This window comes from Trichosurus vulpecula, chromosome X, assembly GCF_011100635.1.
Source record: "Trichosurus vulpecula isolate mTriVul1 chromosome X, mTriVul1.pri, whole genome shotgun sequence".
In the NCBI taxonomy this organism is placed as follows: Eukaryota; Metazoa; Chordata; class Mammalia; order Diprotodontia; family Phalangeridae; genus Trichosurus; species Trichosurus vulpecula.
In genome coordinates, this window is record NC_050582.1 from 40,232,444 (window position 1) to 40,255,697 (window position 23,254).

The 23,254-nt window shown below is 40.6% G+C and overlaps 2 protein-coding genes across 13 annotated transcripts in view; one reads left to right on the forward strand and one right to left on the reverse strand.

Annotated features, from left to right (window-relative positions):
- The window catches only part of MAP7D3 (MAP7 domain containing 3), a 78,392-nt gene extending 65,219 nt beyond the window's left edge, over positions 1 to 13,173 (forward strand). For all 8 annotated transcript variants that reach the window (XM_036740182.1, XM_036740174.1, XM_036740176.1 and 5 more), the window contains 7 exons: positions 42 to 204; positions 2,304 to 2,408; positions 3,742 to 3,795; positions 7,016 to 7,112; positions 8,117 to 8,321; positions 9,604 to 9,887; positions 12,546 to 13,173. In XM_036740182.1, coding sequence (XP_036596077.1) covers positions 42 to 204; positions 2,304 to 2,408; positions 3,742 to 3,795; positions 7,016 to 7,112; positions 8,117 to 8,321; positions 9,604 to 9,887; positions 12,546 to 12,553 — 916 coding nt within the window. In that variant the 3' untranslated portion in view covers positions 12,554 to 13,173. The remainder of the gene's footprint in view (positions 1 to 41; positions 205 to 2,303; positions 2,409 to 3,741; positions 3,796 to 7,015; positions 7,113 to 8,116; positions 8,322 to 9,603; positions 9,888 to 12,545) is intronic.
- An 8,274-nt stretch (positions 13,174 to 21,447) lies between these two features.
- FHL1 (four and a half LIM domains 1) overlaps positions 21,448 to 23,254 on the reverse strand; it is a 110,975-nt gene continuing 109,168 nt past the window's right edge. For all 5 annotated transcript variants that reach the window (XM_036740060.1, XM_036740062.1, XM_036740058.1 and 2 more), the window contains exon 6: positions 21,448 to 22,935. In XM_036740060.1, coding sequence (XP_036595955.1) covers positions 22,781 to 22,935 — 155 coding nt within the window. In that variant the 3' untranslated portion in view covers positions 21,448 to 22,780. The remainder of the gene's footprint in view (positions 22,936 to 23,254) is intronic.

Below are 23,254 nucleotides of genomic sequence, written 5' to 3' on the forward strand. Positions count from 1 at the left end.
CGAGATTAGTGAATCTGTAAATTTTCTGCTTCTATAACTAGGAAAGTAAAAGACGATATTGAAAAGAAAGCCATTGAAGATGAGGAAAAAAGGGAAGCCCAGCTCTGTCGACTTGAGGAAACACAGTCACTGGAAGAACAGCAGCAGAAGACAGAAGAGAATAGGACCCAAGAACAGGAACGTCTGGCTGAACTCCAGCAGCAGGTGTGCTAAGCTCTCTGACTAGGAAATAGCAACAGTCATGTGTGCTTACTTAGTGATTGTCCTGTCTACTTTGCATAGGGCATGTCTTACCTAGTATTTTGTATGTTCAATGAAGTGTAAGCTTAGATTATTTTATACTTGCATTACCCAGGAGCCTTAAAAATTAAGCACCATTTGGAAGTTGTCTCACACAGGTTGTGTCTGTGACCTGATCTGAGCACCAGACTAAAAGAGGAAATTTGAAATCATCTGTTTTTCCAAGTATTCTTTAGTTATAATAGTTACTGTCTCAGACCCATGAAATTACGTGCTTATGAAGACATGTATTATAAAGAGGTAATTGTTTGTTGAAAGAAGGAAGGAAATAGCCTCTTTTCTTGAGCTCATAATCTTGTTGGAGAGACAAGACACTTAGACAACTAGAGAAGAATACAAGACAATGTGTAATAAAGAACCAAAATGTGTGGGACAAACTCTAAGTCCTGAAAGTGAGAGAAGTGAACAGTGTGATCTGGCCTGGTAGGGGAAGACTGGAGTAGGCAGCTTTAAGGGTTGGACAAGATTGGAATTGGGAAGATTGCTGAGGCAGCCTTTCTGTTTCAGTTAAGTAAGAGATAAGATCATCTTCAAAGCAGAGATGGGACAAAGATAAAAGAGTAGGGGTTTAAATAAAGAGGAAAAGAACATCTTCAAATCATAGGCTCCTAGTCTAGAGTACAAAGAAGGCAGTGGCAAAGGTCTAGTTGAAGTTCATTCAACAAGTTGATTATACACATGTATAATCAATTACATTGTCCTGAACACCAGGGGAAAAGTAGAGATGACTAAGTTACTCCCCCTACTCTTGAGCTTACAATCAAGCAGGCAGGCTATGAGATGCACACACGGATAAATATGAAATGTGTCTAAAAGGAGTGTAAAGTGCCAGGTGATCAGAGGATGGGCAGGAGGTGGCCTTCGACCTGAAACTTAGAAAAGAAGAATTGATGGTAATAGGGAAAGAGGTGGAGATGGGAGTTGCCCAGAACAAGGAGGGCCGTTCTCCTCTGCAGCTTAGCATGAGCAAAGACACAAAGGAAAGGAATTATAGGCCATACTTAGGGAATGGAGAGTATTCTAGTTTGGCTGGAATGGAGCATAAATGTTATGAGCTTATAACGGGTCAGCCTAATTCCCCTGTCTGGCGCTGGACTCCTAGGGATTTTTATTCCCAGTAGTCTACTTCATACCTCCCTCTTCTTAGTCTTAAGCTTTGCAGAATGGAATTATCTATATTGTAGAAGTGACAATTCATATTGATAACCTTTTAAGCACTTCTGGGAGGTTCAGGAATTTTGGCTCTAATTTACCATATTACTGGAGAGCTCAGATTTTCTATCAAAACTGCTATATTGGTGTAACAAGAATGATTTTCCAGTTTTATGGTAACTACAATAAAAGTTGATTCATCCAGAGTTCTAATAACCCAAGCTCTTCTATCACTCCACACTTACAATGCTGTGATAAACAATGTTCTTAGTGATGACCGTAGTACCTTACAAATGTCTGAGGTAACCCCTGGAGTCTCTGAGAAAGATGCAATTCTATTCAGTCATATAATGTTAGTGTTAGTCGTGTTTTATTGTACTCTGCTGTTTTGTAGAGTTGGTGATCTTGATCTGTGGGTGATACACATGCACGACAGTACCCCAGCCAATGTCATTTTGTCATAATATTAATATATCATGACCAACATCTATTCTTTAATTTCTTGAAACCTACTGTAATATCATTGGACTTGTCATCCAAAGTACTAGGATGGTTTACAATATGATTTTGGGCTTTTGTTCCAGCAGCATCAACTTCCCTGAGTATCAGTCTGCTTACAGCTGCTATATTGCATATGTTGGATCTACATTTTTCCTGTGGAACCAACTGCAATCCATAGCATTGTTTTATCAAATGTCATTCTCTGGGGGACCCACTTAATTCTCTTGTACAGTAATCCTATAGTCACCCAAATCATTGAATGACCAGATTCTAGAGCTTCTCTTCTGCTGCATTTAGATTTCTTGAAATTATATGGTGTGTCCTTGATGCTGTTTTCCTATTTATTATAGAAGGAGGAAGCTGAGGCCAAAGCCCTGGAGGAAGCCGAGAGGCAGAGGCGAGAGCGAGAGCGGATCATGGAGCAGAGTGTGCAGGAGCGTCTACAGAGGAAAAAGGTCAGTCATAACAGGGCAAAGTGTTTTGGTGGAACAGTCATTGTTGGGGCTAGCAGGCAAATGCCTTGTCACTGTTCTTCCCACCTTCTTGACGAGGGCCTTGGATGGCTTTCCATGAGAGAAGATGCTCATCTCTTCTCTTCCTTCTCCTCTGTACTTGGTGGAATATTGGTAGCTGACTGTGCAGTTGGTGAGGGAGGAGTCATTACAGTGGTACCTCCAGTAATAGAATCCTCTGGAAATAAAGCTTCTTTTTTTAAAGGGGCTTGACCACGGAAAGGAACGAAGAAACTTAGCAACTTGATGCAAGGGCAGTTTTGATAACAGCTGATGAGAAAGCAATGGTATTGGCTTAGGTATGGGCTTCTTACCAGCAGGCCAGGTCTTGGACCCTACATTCCAAGGTGAGGATGAGGAGAGTGATCCTTGAACCACAGCCTCTCCCTTGGCCTGAGGGCAGAGTGAGCACCCTGTGCAGGCTGTGAAAGTAGGGGGCCACGGCCAGCCTCATCTTGGAGGGGAAGGAGGCTGTGTGATGCCAAGAGAATCCAAGTCCTAGAATGCATTCTTAGATTTCCTTTATGATTTCTACATCTATTAGCAAAGTTTCTTACACTGCAGTGCGTGACATGAGAAAGTATACTCTCAATTTAAAGAGGCAGCTAGATGCCAGACTTAGAAAGACTTGAGTTTGAATCTTGCCTCGGATACTTCTTAGCTATATGACCCAAACAAGTCACTTAACTTCTTTCAGCCTCAGTTTTTTTATCTCTAAAATGGGGATAATAATTCACATGGTTATTGTGAAAATCAATCAAATGAGATAATACAGCTGAAATGCTTCGAAAACTTTAAAGCACTATCCAGGGTGTCCCAGAGATCTTAGTGCAGTTGTAAACTATTTAAGCTTATAACTGCCCTAAAATTTTTGATACACCCTGTATAAATATTAGCTACTGTTGTTAATATGTGTGTCTTAGCTGGTAAGATGATTTGAGATTACTTCAAAAACATCAATTCTTATTTATTGGCAATAACGATCTTTCTGTTCTACAAAATACTATGTATGAAAATTATCATTTGGTTTGCTAAATTAAAATGAGAAACAGAGTGATTGGTGTTCAGTGCTATATAATCCAAACAGTAAGGAAGGAAATTAGGGTCCCGGCTTCTTAGGTCCTTTGTATCAATTTGACAGAAGAGGATGATGAAACAGCTTGCCAGAGATGATAAATTTAACAACCTCCTGTTTTGGTTCTACCAGTTTATTTTTACAGCTCTTTTATAGTTCTGTTTTAGAGATGTAGAGTTATATTTTTTTTCCTTCTAATAGAGAATTCAAGAAATTATGAGGAGAACCAGAAAAGTGGAGCAGAATTCTGACCAGGTAAGCCTGTTTGAGGGGGCAGAGCTGTTTCTGTTTCTGTTTATCTTCTTATCTCTCAATCAGCTGGGCCAGATTACACACTCATGCTCCATATTCAGGTGAACTTGACCTACTTGTTATGTCCCATATATGACCTCCATATCCCATCTTTGGGCAGCTTGTCCCACATACCTCAAATGCTCTCCCTCCTCTCCTTGGCCAGCTCCTACAAGAGAATTTTCTGGCTTTTCCAAGTAGTTACTGTTGTCACTCCCCTCCCCCCAGAATCATTTTGTATTTGTTTGACGCTTTTCTTATCTGTGAGCCTGTTGTTTCTCCCCAGTAGGATTTAAGCTTCTTATGAGCAGGGAACATTTTAATTTTGTCTTTTATTTCCAGTGCCTAACACCTAATAAGCACTCACTAAATGCTTGTTGAATTAAGCTGAATTGAAATGGGGAGAACCTGGGGAAAAGGAACCCATGAGGACCCTCGAACACGGTGTCTGAACCTTTATTGAGTCCTGGGTCCCTTTAGCAGTTGGGCAGGCAGTGCCTGACGATTGGCCCCTTCTCAGAATCGTGTTTACAGATGCATGAAGTTCAAAGGAAGCTAATGATAGTGAAATGCAGTTATCAAAATATTAAAAAAAAATTAAGGTCATTGGTCCCCACTTAAGTCTAGCCCCTAGAGTTTTAGCTGTCTTGCCATATGAAAACTGTATCAGTACTGCTTATGAATGGCAGATTGAAAACATACCAGCGTTCACCTTTTTATTCCTTCCCATGCTTACCTAACTCTGGTAGACATGCTGATGAACTGTAACCTGGACAAATGTTATTCAGTCCAATAAAGTGATTAATGTTAGCTCACACTTATATAACACCTTAAAATTTATTACTCATTGTGTTTCCCCCCAAATCCTTCCCTCTTCTTAACTTCTCGATTACTATTGAGGCTTGCTTCCTCATTGTCATGGCTCACCTCATGTGTCCAATCTGTTCCTAGTCCTGTTTTCGATCTTTACAACATGTCTGGCATACTCTCTCTCCTCTGCCCCACCCTGGTGCAGGCCCTCATCACCTCTCACCTGGACGGGGGCTGCCCACCTCAAGTCCCTCTCCATTCCAGTCCATCCTCCTCTTGGGTGCCAGAGTGATCTCCCTCAAGCACAGGTCTTTGTTACCTCCCCTGCTTGATAAATTCCAGTTGGAACTCCCAAATCTTCCATTGGGCCCTTTCTACCTTCCTAATCCTTCTTAGAAATGAAACTCCAGCTCAGATGACTTTTCATTTATGCTCTTTCTCTTGTGTGAACAGTTGTTTGTTTGTTGTTTCCCCCATCAGAATATGAGCACCTTGAGGGCAGGGATCCTGCTTTTGCCTTTCTTTGTACTGCCAGTGCTTAGGACATAGGTGGCACATAGTAAGCGTTGAATAAGTCTTTATTGACTGAAGGCTTACAAAGTCTTTTGAATCCTAACTCCCACAATTCTTGCCATGTGATTGAGGGCAAGTTCTTTTACCTCTCTGAGCTTCAGTTTCCCCACTTGTGAAATGGGGACAGTGGTTCTTCTACCAGTTATTGTACCAGGTAGTTGAAGGGAAGGCCTTTGTAATGTTGGCACTGCGAAGTGGGCAGTTTGCAATTATGATCGTACTCATTTAATGTTGGAGGTTCAGGGTCTCTGAATAATTAGAGTGAGGCTGACTATTTTGGTCGTATTCCACACTTCATTTTTACTCTTCAGCTTTTCTTCCCAGAGGAGATCTGAAACATTTGAACAGCTGTGGAGTCTCTTTCTGCTTTATTTGTCTTCTCTTTTGATCATCCTTGTGCCTAACCCAGTTTGGATCTGGACAGAAGACTGAAGGAGGAGGAGACTTTCTAGCTCTCCTGGAAAGCAAGTGTGAAATCAAAATATCTTTTCTTTAGTCTCTGCTTGCCAAGTGCTAGGATTCTCATTGCAAACTTGACAATTTCATGTTTTTTTTTAAATCAGAGACTAAATTTTGTAGTTAGGTGAATGAAGTTGTTAAACTATGCTTAAGGGAATAGGATAGGAGTTGGACTTGTGGTTTCACTGTACTAGAGAATTCCCAGCTACCCAGAATTCCCCCTACAGATGTAGGTTGGCACCTTAGAGCGCTGCCTAGAGCAGTGGAGTCAGACCCAAATAGAAAACAGGCAGCTGAACTGAACAGAACAATCCCTGTGAACCATCACAATTTGTATTTTTATTTCTTTTGGTAACTATTTCCTATTTACATTTCAATCTGGTTCTGCCTGCCTGGGGAACCTCTGATCTAGAGCATGGTAACATGGCCAGTTTGTGTCCAAGGGGGAAAGTTGAACCCAAGTCTTCCTGCCTCTGGGGCTAAGTTCTCTATCCGTTACAACACACAGGTGCTCCCTTATAATAGGTTTGTTAAATTCTGCATTCAGTCATATTCTCATATATGAGTGAAGTAATAGTGAGAACTTGCATCGGAAATATCGAGGCATGGAAAGGGTACTGGCTTTGGAGTCGGATGATCTGGCTTGGAATTGAGCTCTAAATCCTCCTATATCAACATCACCATCTTACGATGAGGAAACTGAGGCTCAGATAAGTGACATCTTGGCCTCTGGATTCGGTGGCATTTCTTTCCTTTGCACCATGCTGGCACTCTGAATGAAGGAAGTGATAATAAGGGTGCCATGTTACGAAGTGATAGAGCCTTGCGATAACTTTCCGAATTGCCTGCTCTTCTACTTGGAAGTCTCTTTTTGTGTGGTGTGTGGAAGTTTGTATGTGGTTTCCTGTTTCTGTTTCATAAAAATGGTCACCAACCTGAAAATTGAAACAAGTTGCACCAGCCTATTTCTGAAAAGCAATGCCCAAGTATAATTGCAGGCAGAAATCACTACTTTAGGACAGAGGCATCTGCCCTTTTGTACCTGGCTAGTGTCTCAATATACATCCCTTTACTGGGTTATTCCCCCTGCTTGTGACTAAGCCCAAAATTCCAGGGTTGCTTGTCCAGCCTGAAACTCCCCCTCACAGTCCACTACCATCATGCCTGTTCTCTTGGGACTCGTTAAATGGGTCACATCCTGCCTTCTTTGAGTCCTAGGTGATTAGCCTTTAATCTAAATGAAGAGAATACCCAATTACCTTAGGAAGGTGAACCCTGAAGTAACAGAGATGATTTCATAGCAAGGAGTTTCTGAGCCCAGTCTTGTGTTGCTTGGTTACAGAGTGAAGAGAAGTCTAAGAATGAGACTGTTGACGGCGATGCTGGGGATGCTACAGATGAAGCAGATGAAGGAAGTTTGGAAACAGTGGACCCACCGGGTATGCCTCTGTTTACAGATTAGCTCTTGTAATATTCATTTAGGATGCTGGGGGGGGGGGTGATTGTAATCATCCTAACTCCTGTTTGTAAAGTGATTTAAGGATTGCAAAGCACTTTTCCCTGCAAAAGTCCTGTGAGGTAGTTGGTAGCAGAGGCATTATTACCTCCCATTTTACAGATGACAAAACTGAAGCTCACCGAGTTTGAAGTGACTTCATAAGTTAGAGTGAGTTCATAGGATTTTACAGTATACAGCATTTCATGACTGATAGGATATGAAATTAATCTTTGTAAGGTTTGGCAAATTGAGTCCATCCTACCCAAAGGACAAAGGGAGTTGTTATATAAAGACTGGCTCCTTTTCGTGTTCTTCCTCTGTGATCCCAAACCAGTTCACTGTGGAAGTACTCAGAGTCTGAGATCTCATGAAAAAAAGCAGAGGTTCTTTGCCTTCTGTGTCCTGGACCCCTTTAGCGGTCTAGTGAAGTCCTTTTGGGAATTATGGTTTATTAAAAATTTATAACCTAAAGAAATGTGAGATTTCATTTAAAGGGTAGTGAAAAGATGCAATTTTGCCTCTGAAGTTCATGGACCCCCTGAAATCTACAGATGCCTTGGGAGTCTGTGGACCCCATGTTAAGAGCCCTTGGTATAAAGGGATGTAATCGCATTCAGTCTTTTCCCACATTCCAGGTCTGTGAGAAGCATCTTTTGGGAGGTGGGATCAGAAAGGCAGTGGTCATAATTGGCACCCCATCACATTTCGGTTCTTCAGGGAAGTTCATAGTAACCATCTTCTGCCTAGTGTACCACCACATACCTAGAGAGGTCACATCAATATTTGACGAGAGGCCTGCCCTGGGACAGTACTGCTGCCCCTAAACCTAGCTCCAGCTCCCTCATTTTACCTCTCATCTAATAATATACTGGATAGATCCATAGTGTTTTATTATAGTTGATCTTAAAACTCAGATGATATGTTGTTCATCTTTTTTCTTCACAGCCAAGGTCACTGAGATTGCCTCGCCTGAGAATGCCAAGACCTCAGAGGGGCTTCATGCTAACGCATTTCCCGAACTGGCTTATTCAGAACAAGCTGAAGCTGCAGCCCGAGATGAAGCTGAAGGACTCATCACCAATGGTGATGAGATGGCCACAGAGCCAGGAAATAGAAATTATTTGCATATGACTATGGCAGCAGACCCTAGGTTAGTCACCTTTATAAAATACGGCTTTTGGGGGAGGTGGGATGAGATGTTTTCCATGTAATTATTAATTAATTCACTTCTTTGAATTTATTTTAAAGGGGGGGTGGGACTTGACAGTGGTAAAGCAGGCAATGCTTATCGGGAGTTCCCACAAAGCCTTCAGCTGCCACAGACAGTGGGAATGGCTGAGGGCTCACAGCAACAATACTTTGCAGTTCTCTGAAGACATAGTTCTGAAAGCTCTGGCTTTTGAGCAGTTCTTTGCTTAAATATCCTTCTGTGGAAGCTTCTGTTTGGGATAGAGTCTTTACTTCTTTTCCTACCTTTCAGAAACAGGGAAAGCATAACTTCCCTTTGCTTCCTGCTCTCCTTAGTCAGAGGGAAATACCCTCCCTCTGCTTTAGATCCCTAGGGTCTAGCGCAGCTATTAAAGTCACCTTTACAATGTATAAACTGTTTGTTGTAAAACATTTTTTTCCTATTTGTAGTTAGACTAGTTAGTTTGCTCTGATCACTCTGATTTAAGAGTATCTAATTAACAATAGTTCATATGCCTGTTACTCTAGACAGATAAAACAGGCAGTAGTCTACTTATCCCTTCACCAGACTTAGAGAATGGACACTGAGGCTGTAGGAATTGGAACTGATAGTCCTCATAGCCCCAGAACCTTCACCCCTCCCCCACTCCTGTCACAACCTCTACTGGAACCAATTACTGAGGGATTGCCACACACCACAGAAATCTCTGCCTGCCTCCTTCGCTATGGAGCAACACTCCCAGAAGTCATTGGAGCTCTCCAGGCCCAGTTACAACCCTTGTACCCTCCTCCTCCATCCCCATTCCTTTGACAAGCTAGAGTTTGTCCTCATTCCCACCCCCCTTCCCTGCCACAACCCTTAAGAGTCCTACAAGTCAGTACTAGGACTTTGGCAAGGGAGAAATCTCTTTCTGGCATCCCTAATTAAATTCTAGGATGTTTTTTCCTATACTATGTTATACTAAACTGTGTTATAAAGGGTCCATTTTCATTATGGTTTATTGGGCATTTGGGTGTTGGCCTGGAAATCAACCTTCCCCTTTATAATATTTATGGGAGTAATCCATTGCATTATTTCTGCTATTTGTAAGTTGAGGACCATCTATAGTCAGACCATACATTCATATTTTTATCTTATCGTGTTGAGAGTGCTTAATGAAATTTAATCAGAGGGCAAAGTTTTTTCCAAATAAAATATTGATATTTGACTAGGCAAGACATTTAATTGAAACATCTTTCTCCAGCTTTTCTGCCAAAGATGTGGTTACTCCAAACTTAGAAATTATGGGTGCTGATGAAGCTGAGCACACATCAAACCTGAATGGAAAATCCAGCACATGGACTTTCGAGGAGATTATCGAACTTGGAGTTCATGCCATATCCACCAAATTGAATCCCAGCAACACTCCTCCCAAAAGCTGTACTCAAAACTCCAGCGATGCTGCTACATTTCCTCCAGGTCCAAAGTTAGCCTTTGAGGAGGACGCAGTGATGAATTCCTTGACCACATCCAGAGGAAGCAATTCAGGTAACACAGAGGCTTCCTTTTATAGGGATTTAAGTCAGTTACCTTTCAAATGTAATTGCTGTCTTTGTATTCTAATGATGATGATAGCTTATGTTTGCATTGGGTCATCTTCACAAAAATTATCCTTTGGTGCCTCAGTCCTGGTGTTGAGGGAACCCCCAGTTCCCAGAGACTGTGCCTATGGAACACAAGCTCTGACAGGGCCTACCAAGCTGGGAAGGCTTCAAGGGTGGGCTTTGCAATGGACTTTTGCACCTGTCTTTCCAAGGACCAGTCTAGCTAAGAACAGAGAGAGGCTGATGACCAGGTTTGTCACAGAGTGATCATCTTTTCAGCCACATCAACTTCCAAAGAAAATATGTCAAGTTGTGGAGAGACGATGATCTCCATCAATAGAGGACATACCTGTGAAATCAGTGATCCTTGAAGTAGAGCACTTTTACATACATTGTTTCCTTTGGTTCCCACAGCAACTCAATGAGATATTATTATCCCCATTTCACAGATAAGGAAACTGGGGTCCAGAGAATTTAAGTTTTTGGCCGAAATTCACACAGGAAATGAATGGCAGAGCTGGGAATAGAACCCAGGACTCTGGCTTCCACATTATAAATGAGCAAGAACAGTGATGGTGAGCTCCTTGCTTTTGTGGGAATATCTTGATTTCTCTTCTATAAATAGACTGAAAGCATTTGTTAAACGTTAAAATACAAAATGCAAAAGAATTATGGTGAAAACATGCCTTCGGGGTAACCTCTTTAAGCAATACCTCTGCGAATGTGTCTAGTTAAAAAATTGAAGTTTGAAAAGAGGAAAATCTTTTTAACAAACAAAATCAAGGAGCCTTCTCTTGGCTGAAAGAAAACAAGGATAATAGAAAATGAATCTGCTGGGATTTTGGAAAGTGTTTGGGCTCTTACTTGTAAGTTTGTACACAGTGGAGTAGGCCATTGAGGCCCTTGTGGCCCATCGCCTCTTGGGGGAGGCTCCGTCAACGATAGAAGCTTTCCTTCTGGTGTCTGTTCTTGTTAACACACAAGTTCCTGGCTTGTTGGAATAGCAGTGATGCTGTTTTCTAAAAGGGGTGTGCTCCCTCTTCATACTTTGGTGCTTCTTCCCTTCCTTCACTACCCACCCTTCAGTACCTTAGCAACTCCTCTGCCCAATTTTCAACCTGTTCCTTGGGGCCTTTTAATAACTGTCAGAGGACTCTTCCGTAAGCATCCCCAGTAGGCTGGGGACCAGTCACCTTCTCCTTGTGAAGTCATGAGAAAAATAGCAATTGCATTTTAAAAACAAATATACCAGGGGCAGCTAGGTGGCACAGTGAGTAGAGCACCGGCCCTGGAATCAGGAGGACCTGAGTTCAAATCCGGCCTCAGACACTTGATACATGTGCTAGCTGTGTGACCTTGGGCAAGTCACTTAACCCCAATTGCCCTGCCGAATAAAGCAAAAAAAAAAAAAAAAAGGGAGGACTTTGACACCAGGTTGACTGTTATCATTTAGTCTTTCAAGAAGGCTTCTTTATTGGAGCTTTTGTTGGGGCTGTGTACCCAGTGAATCTTAATCTATTCATAATTTAGGCCAGTAAAAAGTGAATGTCTGAAAAACTCTAGTCTTAGCACATTTTAGTGTTAGCAGTGACCCTGCTGGGCACATAAATCCTCTCGACAGTATCCTTATAGGGAGGCAATATGGTGTAGTGAAAAGAGAGCCAGCCTCAGAGCTAGGAAGATCTGGGTCCAAGTGCCACCCCTGACTTTCACTGGCTGTGGGTCCCATGTCCACTTAACCTCTCAATTTTTCAGGCAGCTCTCTGGGATTAGAAGTTGCAGAGAATGTGGCAGGAGTCTCATCTGGGAATTCCCAATACCAATGAAATCACAGGTCCTCTCCCTGTCCCTAACACAAAATCATCCCACTTCTGCTTGAAGGAAGGAAACAAGCATTTAAGTACCTACCACATGCCAGACACTGTATCTCATTAAATCCTCGCAACCTTGGAGGGCAGATGCTATTATCTCCATTTTACAGATGAGGAAACTGAGGCAAGCCAAGGTTAGATGATTTACCCAGGGTCACACATCTTTTAAGTGTCTGAGGTCAGATTTGAACTCATGTCTTCCTCACTCCATGCCCTGCTCTCTATCCACCGTACTATCTAGCTGCCTCTGAATGCCTCCAGCAATAGGAAACTCAGTACCTGCAAAAGTGTCCCATTTTATTTTTGGACAGTTTTAATTGTTAGGAATTTCTTATGTCAAAGTAAAATTTGCCATCTGCTGTTTGTAGTCTATTCTCTGGGGCCAAGCAGAATGAGTTAGAACCTTTCTCCAAGTGAAAATCTTTCAAGTACCTAAAAACATTTCTCCTGCCCTTCTTGAGTCTCCTCTTCTCCCAGCTAAACATCCCTACTTCCTTCAGCTGACCCAGTTTGGGTGGCATGGTCCCTGGTGCCCCCAACATCCAGAGTAATTTTGGTTTTCTTTCTTGGGGTATTGCTTTGGCAGCGAAGAGGCTGGGGGGAAGGGGGTACAAAGGATGAGGACGAGGAGAAGGGGCAAAGTGATAAAGAGCAAAGTGGCCAGCAAGGTGCTATGTGACTGGAATCTTCCATACTCAAGTCTTTTCTCTCACTGTTTTGTCTTTGGCCAGATATCTAAACACTCTGATCCTGGAAGTCACTGGATCCCATCTAAAGATCTTTCTTCAGGAAGCTGCTTCTTGCCTTTACCCCAGTTCAACCCTGTTAAAATCAAGCTCCCAAGAGAGGGGATACTTCTCCACGTGCACCTTGAGTACTTTCGGGGAGTTATCTAAGTCCCTTTTGTGTTTATTACATTTTCTTTTGGGTTGTTGAAGCATCAATGGGACAGGATTTCCTGGCAAAATGTTATTTGTTTCCTTTAATAATTTCCTTTAAGCTGTCTCTTGCTTGTTTTATTTTCCCTTTGACGTGTACAAAGTGATGGGGAAGCATCCGAACTGACTTACAAACCGATTGGTGAATATCGTGCTTAAGAAGGAAAGAGTTTGCTTCCAGCCCATTTAAAACCCCTAAATAACATTCATCCCTTTACTGTTAGAGTCTCAAAGATTCAATATCGGGAAAGAGTGTACTAGATCTCTCGGATGACCCAAAACTGCTCTCAGGAGCATTGTCACATTGTGTTTAATACAGATATTTTGGTGGTTTCATAGTTCTGCATATTGCATTTTGCCATAATTTATATATCTTTCAGGAAAATAGCTTAAGGTGCAGTCTGTACACACACACACACACACACACACACACACACACACACACACACACTCTGTCTCTCTCTCTCTCCCCCTCTCCCCCCCACCTCCCTCCCTCTTTCCCTCTCTCCCCCTCTCCCCCCCACCCCCCCACCCAATTCTGAAATATGAGGCCTGGGGAAGTGTTTGTCCTAGTATGGTTACAATTTGTCATAGTTTTTTAACTTTTTCCTTTCAGATTGCATGTTTATGTCTTTACAGACATACAAGTCTTATTTTTCACATTTGTAAGAGTATCATGGCCATTGCCTGGTACATTGGCTTATTAATTCACAGTTGTCTTAGACTATCTTCTTTTCTTACGTATGTGCTGTATTCCCTTAACTATTAAAGGCTGCAGTAAGTGCTATTTAACCAAAATTTTCCTGCCTTTCTACAGCAGGAAGGGATGAATCGCCTCCTTTGAAATAGCTGCAAAGAAATTCACCAAGCCTTAAGCCCATGTAATACATACACACACATATATATTCACTACCACCACCACCCACACACACATATAATGGATAAGTGGTTTATGAAAATTGCTTCATCAAATCCTACTTAAACCATTGCCTGATACTTGAGTATGAATTAATCAGCCTAACTGCTAATTAATTTATTGTTGTTGCATCACCAGCTTTTTGAGGCAGAACTGTGTTCCTCTCTCAAACCCATTCTCGAATGAGGAGGGGGGACCCTTATCCTTCCTGATGTCTTAGACCTTTGCCATTCAGACTTCAGAGGAATTGTTGGAGGTGAGAACGGTGCCTTAGGTCGGACAGTTGTACTTTTGTATACTAGCTCTTTCATTCTGGCAGAGACAATCGTTTGAAGAAAAAAGATGCAGGTTTTCTTTCTGCACATAGGTTATTTGTTGAAAAACTGTTACAGCTGTATGTATATATGTTCACTCTACTTTGCAAATGGACATTTGTTATTTTAACAGTTAACATAGTTATTCTGGAAGAATAGTACCACTTCTTAACAAAGTTATGACCAAATTCATCAGCAAGATTCAATAAATTAGACTCAAAGTTCTTGAGTCTGTAATTGTTGTGTTTTATAACTATTGGATATTTACCCTCCCTCTTTCCATGCCTCTTCCCCACTCTTTCCTGCATTGTAGTTCTCTTTAGTTTGTGTCTTGTACTTGTAGGATCCTAGGATATAGAGTTGGAAAGGGACTTTATAGATCATCCCTCCTCATTTTATAGAGGACAGAAATAAGTCCAAGAGGGCTGGGGACTCACTCAAAGTCATGTACGTCAGAAGTAGCTGAGCCAGAATTTGAAATCTTGGTGTTCTGATTCAAATTCCATGCTCCGACTGCATCGTTTTAGGTCATGCACAGTAAAACTTTGTATAGTACTACACATCCAAGACACTTAGAAAATCCCTTTGGAAACTTGGTTTTGTTTGAAATTGGATTCTTGACCGAGTATACATTTGACCAGCTGGTCTCTGAAGCCCCTCTTGGCCCCGGGATTCTGTGATTTTCTTTCTGCCATCCTATTGCTTTTACTGCTCTTCCCACTTCCAGCTCTACACTTTTTCTCATAACTATCAAGTACAGTTATTTAGTTATTTTTACTATGTGCCCTTCCTTCTCTAGGGGAGGGAGGAGTCCACAGAGGAAAAGAAAAAGATGAATTTGCCTTAAAAGCTTGATTCTTTGTTTTCAATCTTTTATTATGCTTAAGATCCAAAGTAACCCAAATATATCTTTAGTGAGACATGTGGGGATAGGGTACTCCCTTCAGTTCCCTTCAAATTTCTATAGAAATTTGAGTTACTGCTATCCACATCTAGTAATTTATTCACAAAGTAATGACATTCACTGTCTGTTCTGCATAATATAAAAATTTATTTGGAATGGAAGGCATATTGACCTACAGGGAGGTCACTAATTTGAAAGTCCCTTCAAACTTGCAGCATGTCCAAAAACAAACTGACTCTAACTCATCCATTCCAGTTGATTATACCACCATTATACAGTTGTCCCAGGTCAGAAACTTTACCTCTTTCCATGATACCTTCACTTGTCAGCTAATCTCCCTTTAAGGTTGTTGTATTAGGATCCTCGTGGGTGGAAGCATAGAAACCTGAACCCGGCAATCTGAGCGAGCTTAGTAACCGTGACTGATGCACACGTGTCTATATATTAGACTTAATGTTCAGATGATTTACTGATGCACTTTGTTTTGACACAGGAATCACTTCCCAAGACCTAGTCTCATATCCCATAGGAACTTCCTTTAAAAAAAGACAAATGGGAGACTGTGGATATGCAGGATTGTGTAGGGTGTCTCAACAATCATAATGCACTTTTAAGCTATCAAAAGTTAATATCTTAAATACTATTATCTGTACTGATTTGTCAGATTTGCTTAGCTTTTTAAAAAAGTGGTTATAAAGGAAAGCCTGCTGGTGGTGGTATGAGTGGTAGAGGAGTATATCCAGAAATGACTGAAATATGCATACATAAAATAAAAGGCATCAAAAAAATTAAAGGTAGATAAACGGGTACTGAGTTTTAGCAAAGGCTTTTAATCAGGTGGTTTTTGTTGTTCGTTATTACAGTAAGTGTTTTCTTAATGTTGAGCCATCCTTTCATTCCTGATATGAATCCATCTGGGATATGTTGAATTTTTTTTCTGTAATATTTTTCCTGGGCAGCGAAGTGGTGCAGTGGGTAGAGCATCTATCTGCTCTTCACCTAGAGTCAGGAAGACCTGAGTTCAAATCCAACCTCAGACACTTAGCTGTGTGACCCTGGGCAAGTCACTCAACCCTGTTTTTCTCAGTTTTTCTCATCTGTTAAATGAGCTGGAGAAGGAAATGGCAAACCACTCCAGTATCTTTGCCAAGAAAACCCCAAATGGGTTCATGCATAGTCAGATATGATTGAAATGACTGAACAACAACATTTTTCCTAGAATTTTATTTAAAATATTCCCATCACAGTTTATTAATTATACTGATCTATAGCTCTCTTTCCATCATTTGGGCATTAGTACTATATTTGTCTAATAAAACAAGTTTGGCAGAGTGCTTATTTTTTTTAATTATTAAGACTATTTTAGCATAGTTATTAATCACTGTTTAAATATTTTGTAGAATTCCCTTGTTAATCCATCTGGACCAGGGTTTCTTCTCCCCCTCCCCTCCACCCGTCTTTGGTGATTAGTTTATGGCTTGTTAATTTCCCCATACCAGTAAATAATAGCTTATATTTATAGAGAGCTTTAAGACTTGCAAAGTACTTTACAAATATTATTAAATAATTTTCTCTTTACAACAATCCTGTGAGGTAGGTGCTATCCTTATTTTACAGATGAGGAAACTGAGGCACAGAAAGGTTAAGTTGATTTGCTGAGAGTCATACAGCTAACGAGTATCGAAGGCAGGATTGGAACTCAGGTCTTCTTGACTCCAAGTCCCTCCCTCTCATACGCTGTGCTACCTAGCTGCCTATGAATGAAATTAAAACTCCACTTTCTATCCCTATTTTTTGGTAGCACTTTCTGATAATAGTTTTTATTTCTTCCATTGGTTGTGAATTCATCTTTTTCTTTTTTCACTTTGGTAATTCGATTTTCCTTTTTTTTTTGATCCAGTTAACTAAAACTTTGTGGATTTTGTGCATCTTCTCAAAAAACAGCTCTTAGTATTCATTTCTGCAATTTTTGTTTTCCATTTTATCAGTTTCTCTAATTGTCAGATTTTGGGGGCTTGTTTTAGGTTTTTTTTATTTTCTTGGTTTTTTTAATTGCATACTCAGTTTAATAACCTTCCTCTCTTCTAGTTTGTTAACTGTGGAACAACTTTGTTACTCTGATATAATTTTAATTCTGAGGACTGCTTTACCTTCATTCTCGAAATTTTGCAGTATCGTATTATTCTTTTACATGGTTCCTGATTGTTTCTATGATTTTAGGAAGTTTTAACTTATTCTCCTTTTAGGTCTGTATGTTTTGCTTGTATTCCCTATATTAATTGAATTGTGTTATGGACTACAAAACATGTTCATTATTTCTGTCTTAGTTTTTTTTTTTTTAACAATTTCTGTGTCCTAGTACATGGTTTATTTTTATAAAAGTAGCACATGATGCTGAGAAATAGGTATATTCATTAATGCTTCCATTCAAAAGATGCCATAAGTCTTTAAAATCTTCAATTCTACATTTTCTTCCTCTTAAAATTTTTGCTTTTTATTCAGGTAACAATTACATATTCTACAGTTATTGTTACTATCTGGGCCTTTTGAAGTTTGGTTAGCTTTTCCTCTATGAATTTAAATGCTATACCATTTGAGGTATATAAGTTGAATAATGATATTGTTTTATTGTCTATGGTACTTTTATGTATGTTGTCATTTCCATGTTTTTCTCTTGATAGTGTGAATTTTGCTTTTGCTTTGATGACAAAATTGCAACTCTTATTTTTTTTAGAATCAGCTGAAATAGGAAACTCTTTTCTAGTTTCATGTTTTCATTCTTTATGTCCTTTTTGTGTGAAACAGTTTTTTTGGTAGTATGTTTCCACAACTCAGTTTACCTCTGTGGGAGCCAGATAGGCCCCAAGGGATCAAGAGAAGAACCTGAGTCAGTGACACATCTGGAAGCAGGACTATACTGACTATACTTGGAACAGGGATAAAGGAAGAGATGAGATTTGGGGGGAAGGTCTGCCCTTCCCCTTGGCCTCTTCTGTTCTTAAGACAGTTCTGTCAGCCATTTGGCACTTGAGGGAGAGATGCCACCATCAAACTGGAGCTTTGGGGATCGGGTTTCTGGGCTTGCTGGTGGTGTAGGGCATAGGTCACACCTCTGCCAGCAGTGACCAGAGACACTGTACAGGAGACCTAGGCCTGGAACAGAGATGCAAGCTACCTACCAATATTGCAGGGATTATCACAGCTAAGAAAACTTTAGAGTACCAGGTACTGTCAGCTATCCCTAACACAGAGGAATGGTGAGTAACTAAAGAGAAATAGACCTTTCTTCTCATATTTCCTTTGTCTTCCTGTTTAAACTCAGAGGTTGGGTGATTAGGGTCCACGACACACATATATACTTCTTCCATTTTCCCTTTCCCTGAGGATAGTTTGTCAAAGTTTGAGAAGGATACCAGGAGACAGTTGGGTTTGACTAGTTTTAGGTAGGGGCGCTGGATTTCTTTCTTCTTTACTATGTACAGCAAGCTGGATGGCCATAGAAGGCTCTTCCTGAGTCTTATGAATGTTCAGGGTTGGGAGTGAAGGGCTGAAACTGAGAAAAGGAAAATTCTAGATGCAGGATGGGGAAATGATGAGTCATAGGTTTTTTAATAATCATTGAATTAAACATTTATTGAGCACCTACTATGTGCAAGGTACTATGCTAGGTGTTGGCAGAGATAGAAAAATGAAAATGATGTAGTACCTTTGTCTTCAGGGATGAGTCACAGGTGAATGACTGTACATGTTGATGGCTGTCATAGTATTTTGTTATTGGGCTGGAGTTGTGGATGTGGCAGTGTGGACCTTAGAGATCATCTAGGATGAGGAAACCAAAGCTTTATGTAGCGTCAGCTTTTTCTCCTAAGTCTTCAGTGGTTTTAGGAGTTTTTCAAAAATAGTAGGTCTGGGTGTGGTGCATGCCCATAAATTACATGGCCTTCAAGACCGAACTCACATAATGAGAGTTTAGCTTTATCTATCAATGTGCAGTTCACAAAATGATTTGCTCACAACCCTGTGAGTGATGTTAAGTGGTACAAGTGTTGTTATCCCCATTTTATTGATGGAGAGAAGAGGCAGCATGGTATGGAGGATCAGGAAGACCTGGATTCAGGTCCTGGTTTGGATACATGCTAGCTGTGTGACCTAATCATTTCTGCTCCTCAAGCAACTCTAAGGTAAGAATTTAGAGGAGCTACTGGCTTTTATCAGTGGAGGCAGTTTCCACTCTGGAAGTTCTTCTCCCACACTCCTAGAAATGTCATGTCCACTCTTTCTCACACATATCGGTTTTCCTGCTCTAATAATCCTGAGCAAGATTTTATATTTGCCCTTAGCCTAATGCCCAGAAGGTAGCCAGTATGTTTTTTTTTAATTCTGGCACAGAATGGCCATGAGAAGGGCAAATGTAAAATTCTCCCATTCTCTCTTATTTAGGGAGTTTATCCATTCACCTTTAATTGTTAGATTTGTATTTTGTTCCATTTACTTCCATGCTTTTCCCCTTCTCCACTATTTAGATTTTAGCCCTTTACATCCTATCCTGTTGTACCTTGATCCCTTATGATTCTTCCCTCAGTCAACATTTTTTCAACAATAACCTTGTCTCTTGGCCTAGAATAATTGTTCCTTGCTTATAAAGTTGAATTCTCTGCGCATTTCTGGATTCTTTTGGGAGAAATTACTCAAATTTTTGTTGTTGTTGAAGGTCCATCTTTTTTCGTCATTGATGAGGCTCAGCTTTGCAGAATGTGGGAGGTGCATCCTAATCTTTATTTTGCGGAAGAGAGTCCACTCTCTTCTTTGATTCTGAATGACAGTTCATTGGGCTTTTCTCAGTCCTCCTGCTTTTTGTTCCTCCCTATAGTTTTTGACACTGTTGACCACTCCTTCCTCCTGGAAACACTCCTCTTTGTGTTTTTGTTACAGGTCTCTCTGGTTTCCTCCTTCCTACCTGACTATTCAGTTGAATTTGCTATATCATGATCTCTCCCCTCTTATATAGGCCTGGACCCTCTCTTTTTCTTTTTGTCTCTCCTTTAGTAATGTCATGAATTCCCATAGATTCAATTATCGTCTTTTTACAGATGGCTTCCAAATATACAGAATCCCCTCTCTCCTGAGCTCTGTTTCTGAACCACCAGACTAGTCAACCAGATGTTGTATAGTAGTCTGAAATGTTTCCTGCTTGTTGGTAACACTACCATTCTTCTAGTCTCCTTGGTTTGTGACTTTGGAGTCATCCTCGAACCTTCCTTCTCTCTTGTCAATTTTTCCCTCTTATCACATCCCATTTTTTCCACTTAAGGACTCCTCAGCACCTCTCATTTGGATTATTGCTGTAATAGCCTCCTAATCCAGTCTGCCTTTGTTTCCTACCCATTCTTCAAATAGCTGCCAAATTGTTATTTTCAGAGCACAGGTCTAGTTTTCTAGGTTTCTAGCACATGCTGCCACATTGCTCAAGAAGTCAGTGGCTCACCATTGCCTCTAGGATCATAGGTTATAATCACTGGCATTTCAAACCCTTCACAAGGATGGATCCACTCCATCTTTCCAGACTGATTTCCCATAACTCTTCTTTACCTCCTCTACATTCCTGCCTGATTGACCAGCAAATTGCAAATTCCCCAGATGTGACAGGCCATATACTTTGTGCCTGGAATATATTCTGTCCTCACCTCTTTCTGATTTGGGATCTCTGGATCATTTAAAGCTCAACTCAAGTTCTTCTGCTAGGCCTTTGCTGATTTCCCCCTGCCCCTAGTTGTTAGTGCTTCCTTGCTAAGAAAATGATTATGTACTCCATACTTGTGTGATTTCCCCCTTAGGGCAGAGCTTATTTCATCTTTGTCTCCTATATGTCACATGGTACAATACCTGGCACTATTTTGTTTGTATTTGTGATTTCATTGGTGTTGAGAACTTCCAGTGATAAAGTTCCCTGCACTTATGAAGACTGGCAACTGTTATTCAAGTTAGAGTCTTGGAGAACTGCCTGGGGCATCGAGGTTAGTGCTTTGCCCAGGGCCTGCTCTGTCTCCCATGGCATTGCCATACGGTGGACTCTCAATAAATGTTTGTTGAATCCAACTCAGTTTCCTAGAGATGAGTCACAAGCCTATGCTACTGAAATGACCTTTTTTTCCCTTCATAGCAAAAGGACTTTCTCTTAGATCTTTCATTATGTCTCTGACCTTTAACCAGTCTGTCTTCAAGTTCCATTCAGTCAGTAATTTGCCTTGCCATTTTCAAAATTGATGGGAAATTTTGGTGTATTCTTTGCTAGTTTGATAGGGAAAAAGAAATTAAAAACCTTGACTAAGAGAGCTATGAGTCTTAAACTCTCTGTGCAGTCGGCCTTCAAAGGGCTTTGTCCTACAGACCTCATTTTCTTATCTAATGGGTTTCCTGGAGAAGTAAAAATAGCCCCCCCCCACTGAAGTACTTTCAAGCAAAGGCTGTTGGGAGGTAGAGGAGAGCCAAAGGCATCTGAAGAAGGCTAACATGATTGGGTCTTAGTGATGTTGCTGGATTTTTAAAAAAGCAATAGACAAGTTAGTTATGCTTTACTTTATTTTCCAGATGATATTTGGGAAAACAGATGTTAAAGTCACTGATGACAAAATTGTGGTAGAGGGGCTAGAGTGAATCTACTTCTGTACAGCCCCTTTCATTACCTGTCACACTGACAAAATGGTTACATGTATTTTATTGCAGTTACTGCTCTAATTAGTACGGGGGCAGTTCTGGTGTTTCCAAAGTGTTAGTACCCAACAAAGCAGTGGTTTTCCAATTTGTTCCACTTCTGAGACAAAAGTGGCCTCCCCCAACTTATCCGTGTTCCAGGGGAAGTTCTACTAAACATTACAAAGTCAATAGACAAGGAGCAGAAATTAATGTGAAAATACAATGGCTGTGGCAGTGGTAGCTAGTGCTTTTCTTACTGTTTCTATGAGATATGTTTCCAAATTGCATAAACAATCCAAGAGGTTAAAATGCTTTCATGCAGATTTCACTAACTTGACTAACTCTATTGATAACACTTCGAAGCAAAATCTGGTTAATAAAAGCAGCTAAAAAAAAGCAATTTTAGTAGCCAAGCTTTCAATGCTATTTGCCATGCTGTAATTAATCAGAAATAACCTAAACTACTTTATAAGCATATATTTTCAAAATGTCATGCATGCTTCAGAAAAAAGCGCAGGAACACATGCTACACACAAAGCCAAAAGCTATTAGCACCAGAAAGCTTACTTCAAATCAGAATTCACTTCAAACATGAGCCTTTCTATAAAATGCTGCATTAGTTGCTTTTAAAACACAAAGGCAAAAAAGAGAGATAAGATTATACTTTGCACAAGGCAAAACCTCTCATGTCATTAATATAAGACCCTCTTCAAACTGCCATTAGTGATTATGGTAAAGGCAGCTACTACTATGCTTTGGATTACAGGTCTATTTGCAGATATAGTTCTATCAGGTATATGATGATTAAAGCCTATATTGTCCTTCCCGAGAATCTTAGCAATGGGCTCAGGAGGTATGTTATTTGTTCACAGCATTAGCTATATGTGGCAAACTGCAGTTTTTTTAGGTTAGTTTTTTTTTTAAGCAACATGCATAAGCATCTACCTACTAAGGTTAAGTTAAAATCTAATAATAGTCTTCAGACTTAATTAACAAAAGCAAAGTTTAAATGAGATTGCTGCAGAGTTTTAATTCCTAGGACCAAAGGTGGTCACCATGCACCTTTTTATGAGCCATACTGTAAAATGAGAGAAAAGCTAAAATTTGTGGGGTTTTTTTTTGAAGTCTTGGTCCTGCTCAAATGAGAGATATAGAAAGTAGGACCCAAGCTCCATTCTCCAAGACAGATGACCCTGTCTGGTTACAGCTTTTTGGCACAGTCAGGGCAATAGATCTGCTCATTGTGGCAGACAAACCGCTTGTTAGCCAGATTCATGGAACACTTTTTACAGTGGAAGCAGTAGTCATGCCAGGATTGCCCTTCATAGCTGACCACGCTGGAGCCTTTACCAAAGCCTGTTGGGAAAAAGAAAAACAACCAAGAAAAGTGTGAATTAACAATCCCCAGAAACCCCAGCTCCTCAAAATTGAATCTGTCAGATTCAGGTCTCAGACCTTCTAAGTCTTATTCACCTCCCCTCTCCCCGCTTTCATTTGACAGCTGAGAAAACCAAAGGTCAAGGAGAAGTGACTTTACCATGGGACAGGGCTCTGTCCCCCTGCACCCTCCTTGTTCACCCTCCAACATCTTTAGGAGGAACAAGAAGCTCCAGCTTTCACATAAAGAAAGCTAGATTCATTAAGGAGTCACAGTCCAAAGAAACACCAGATAGGC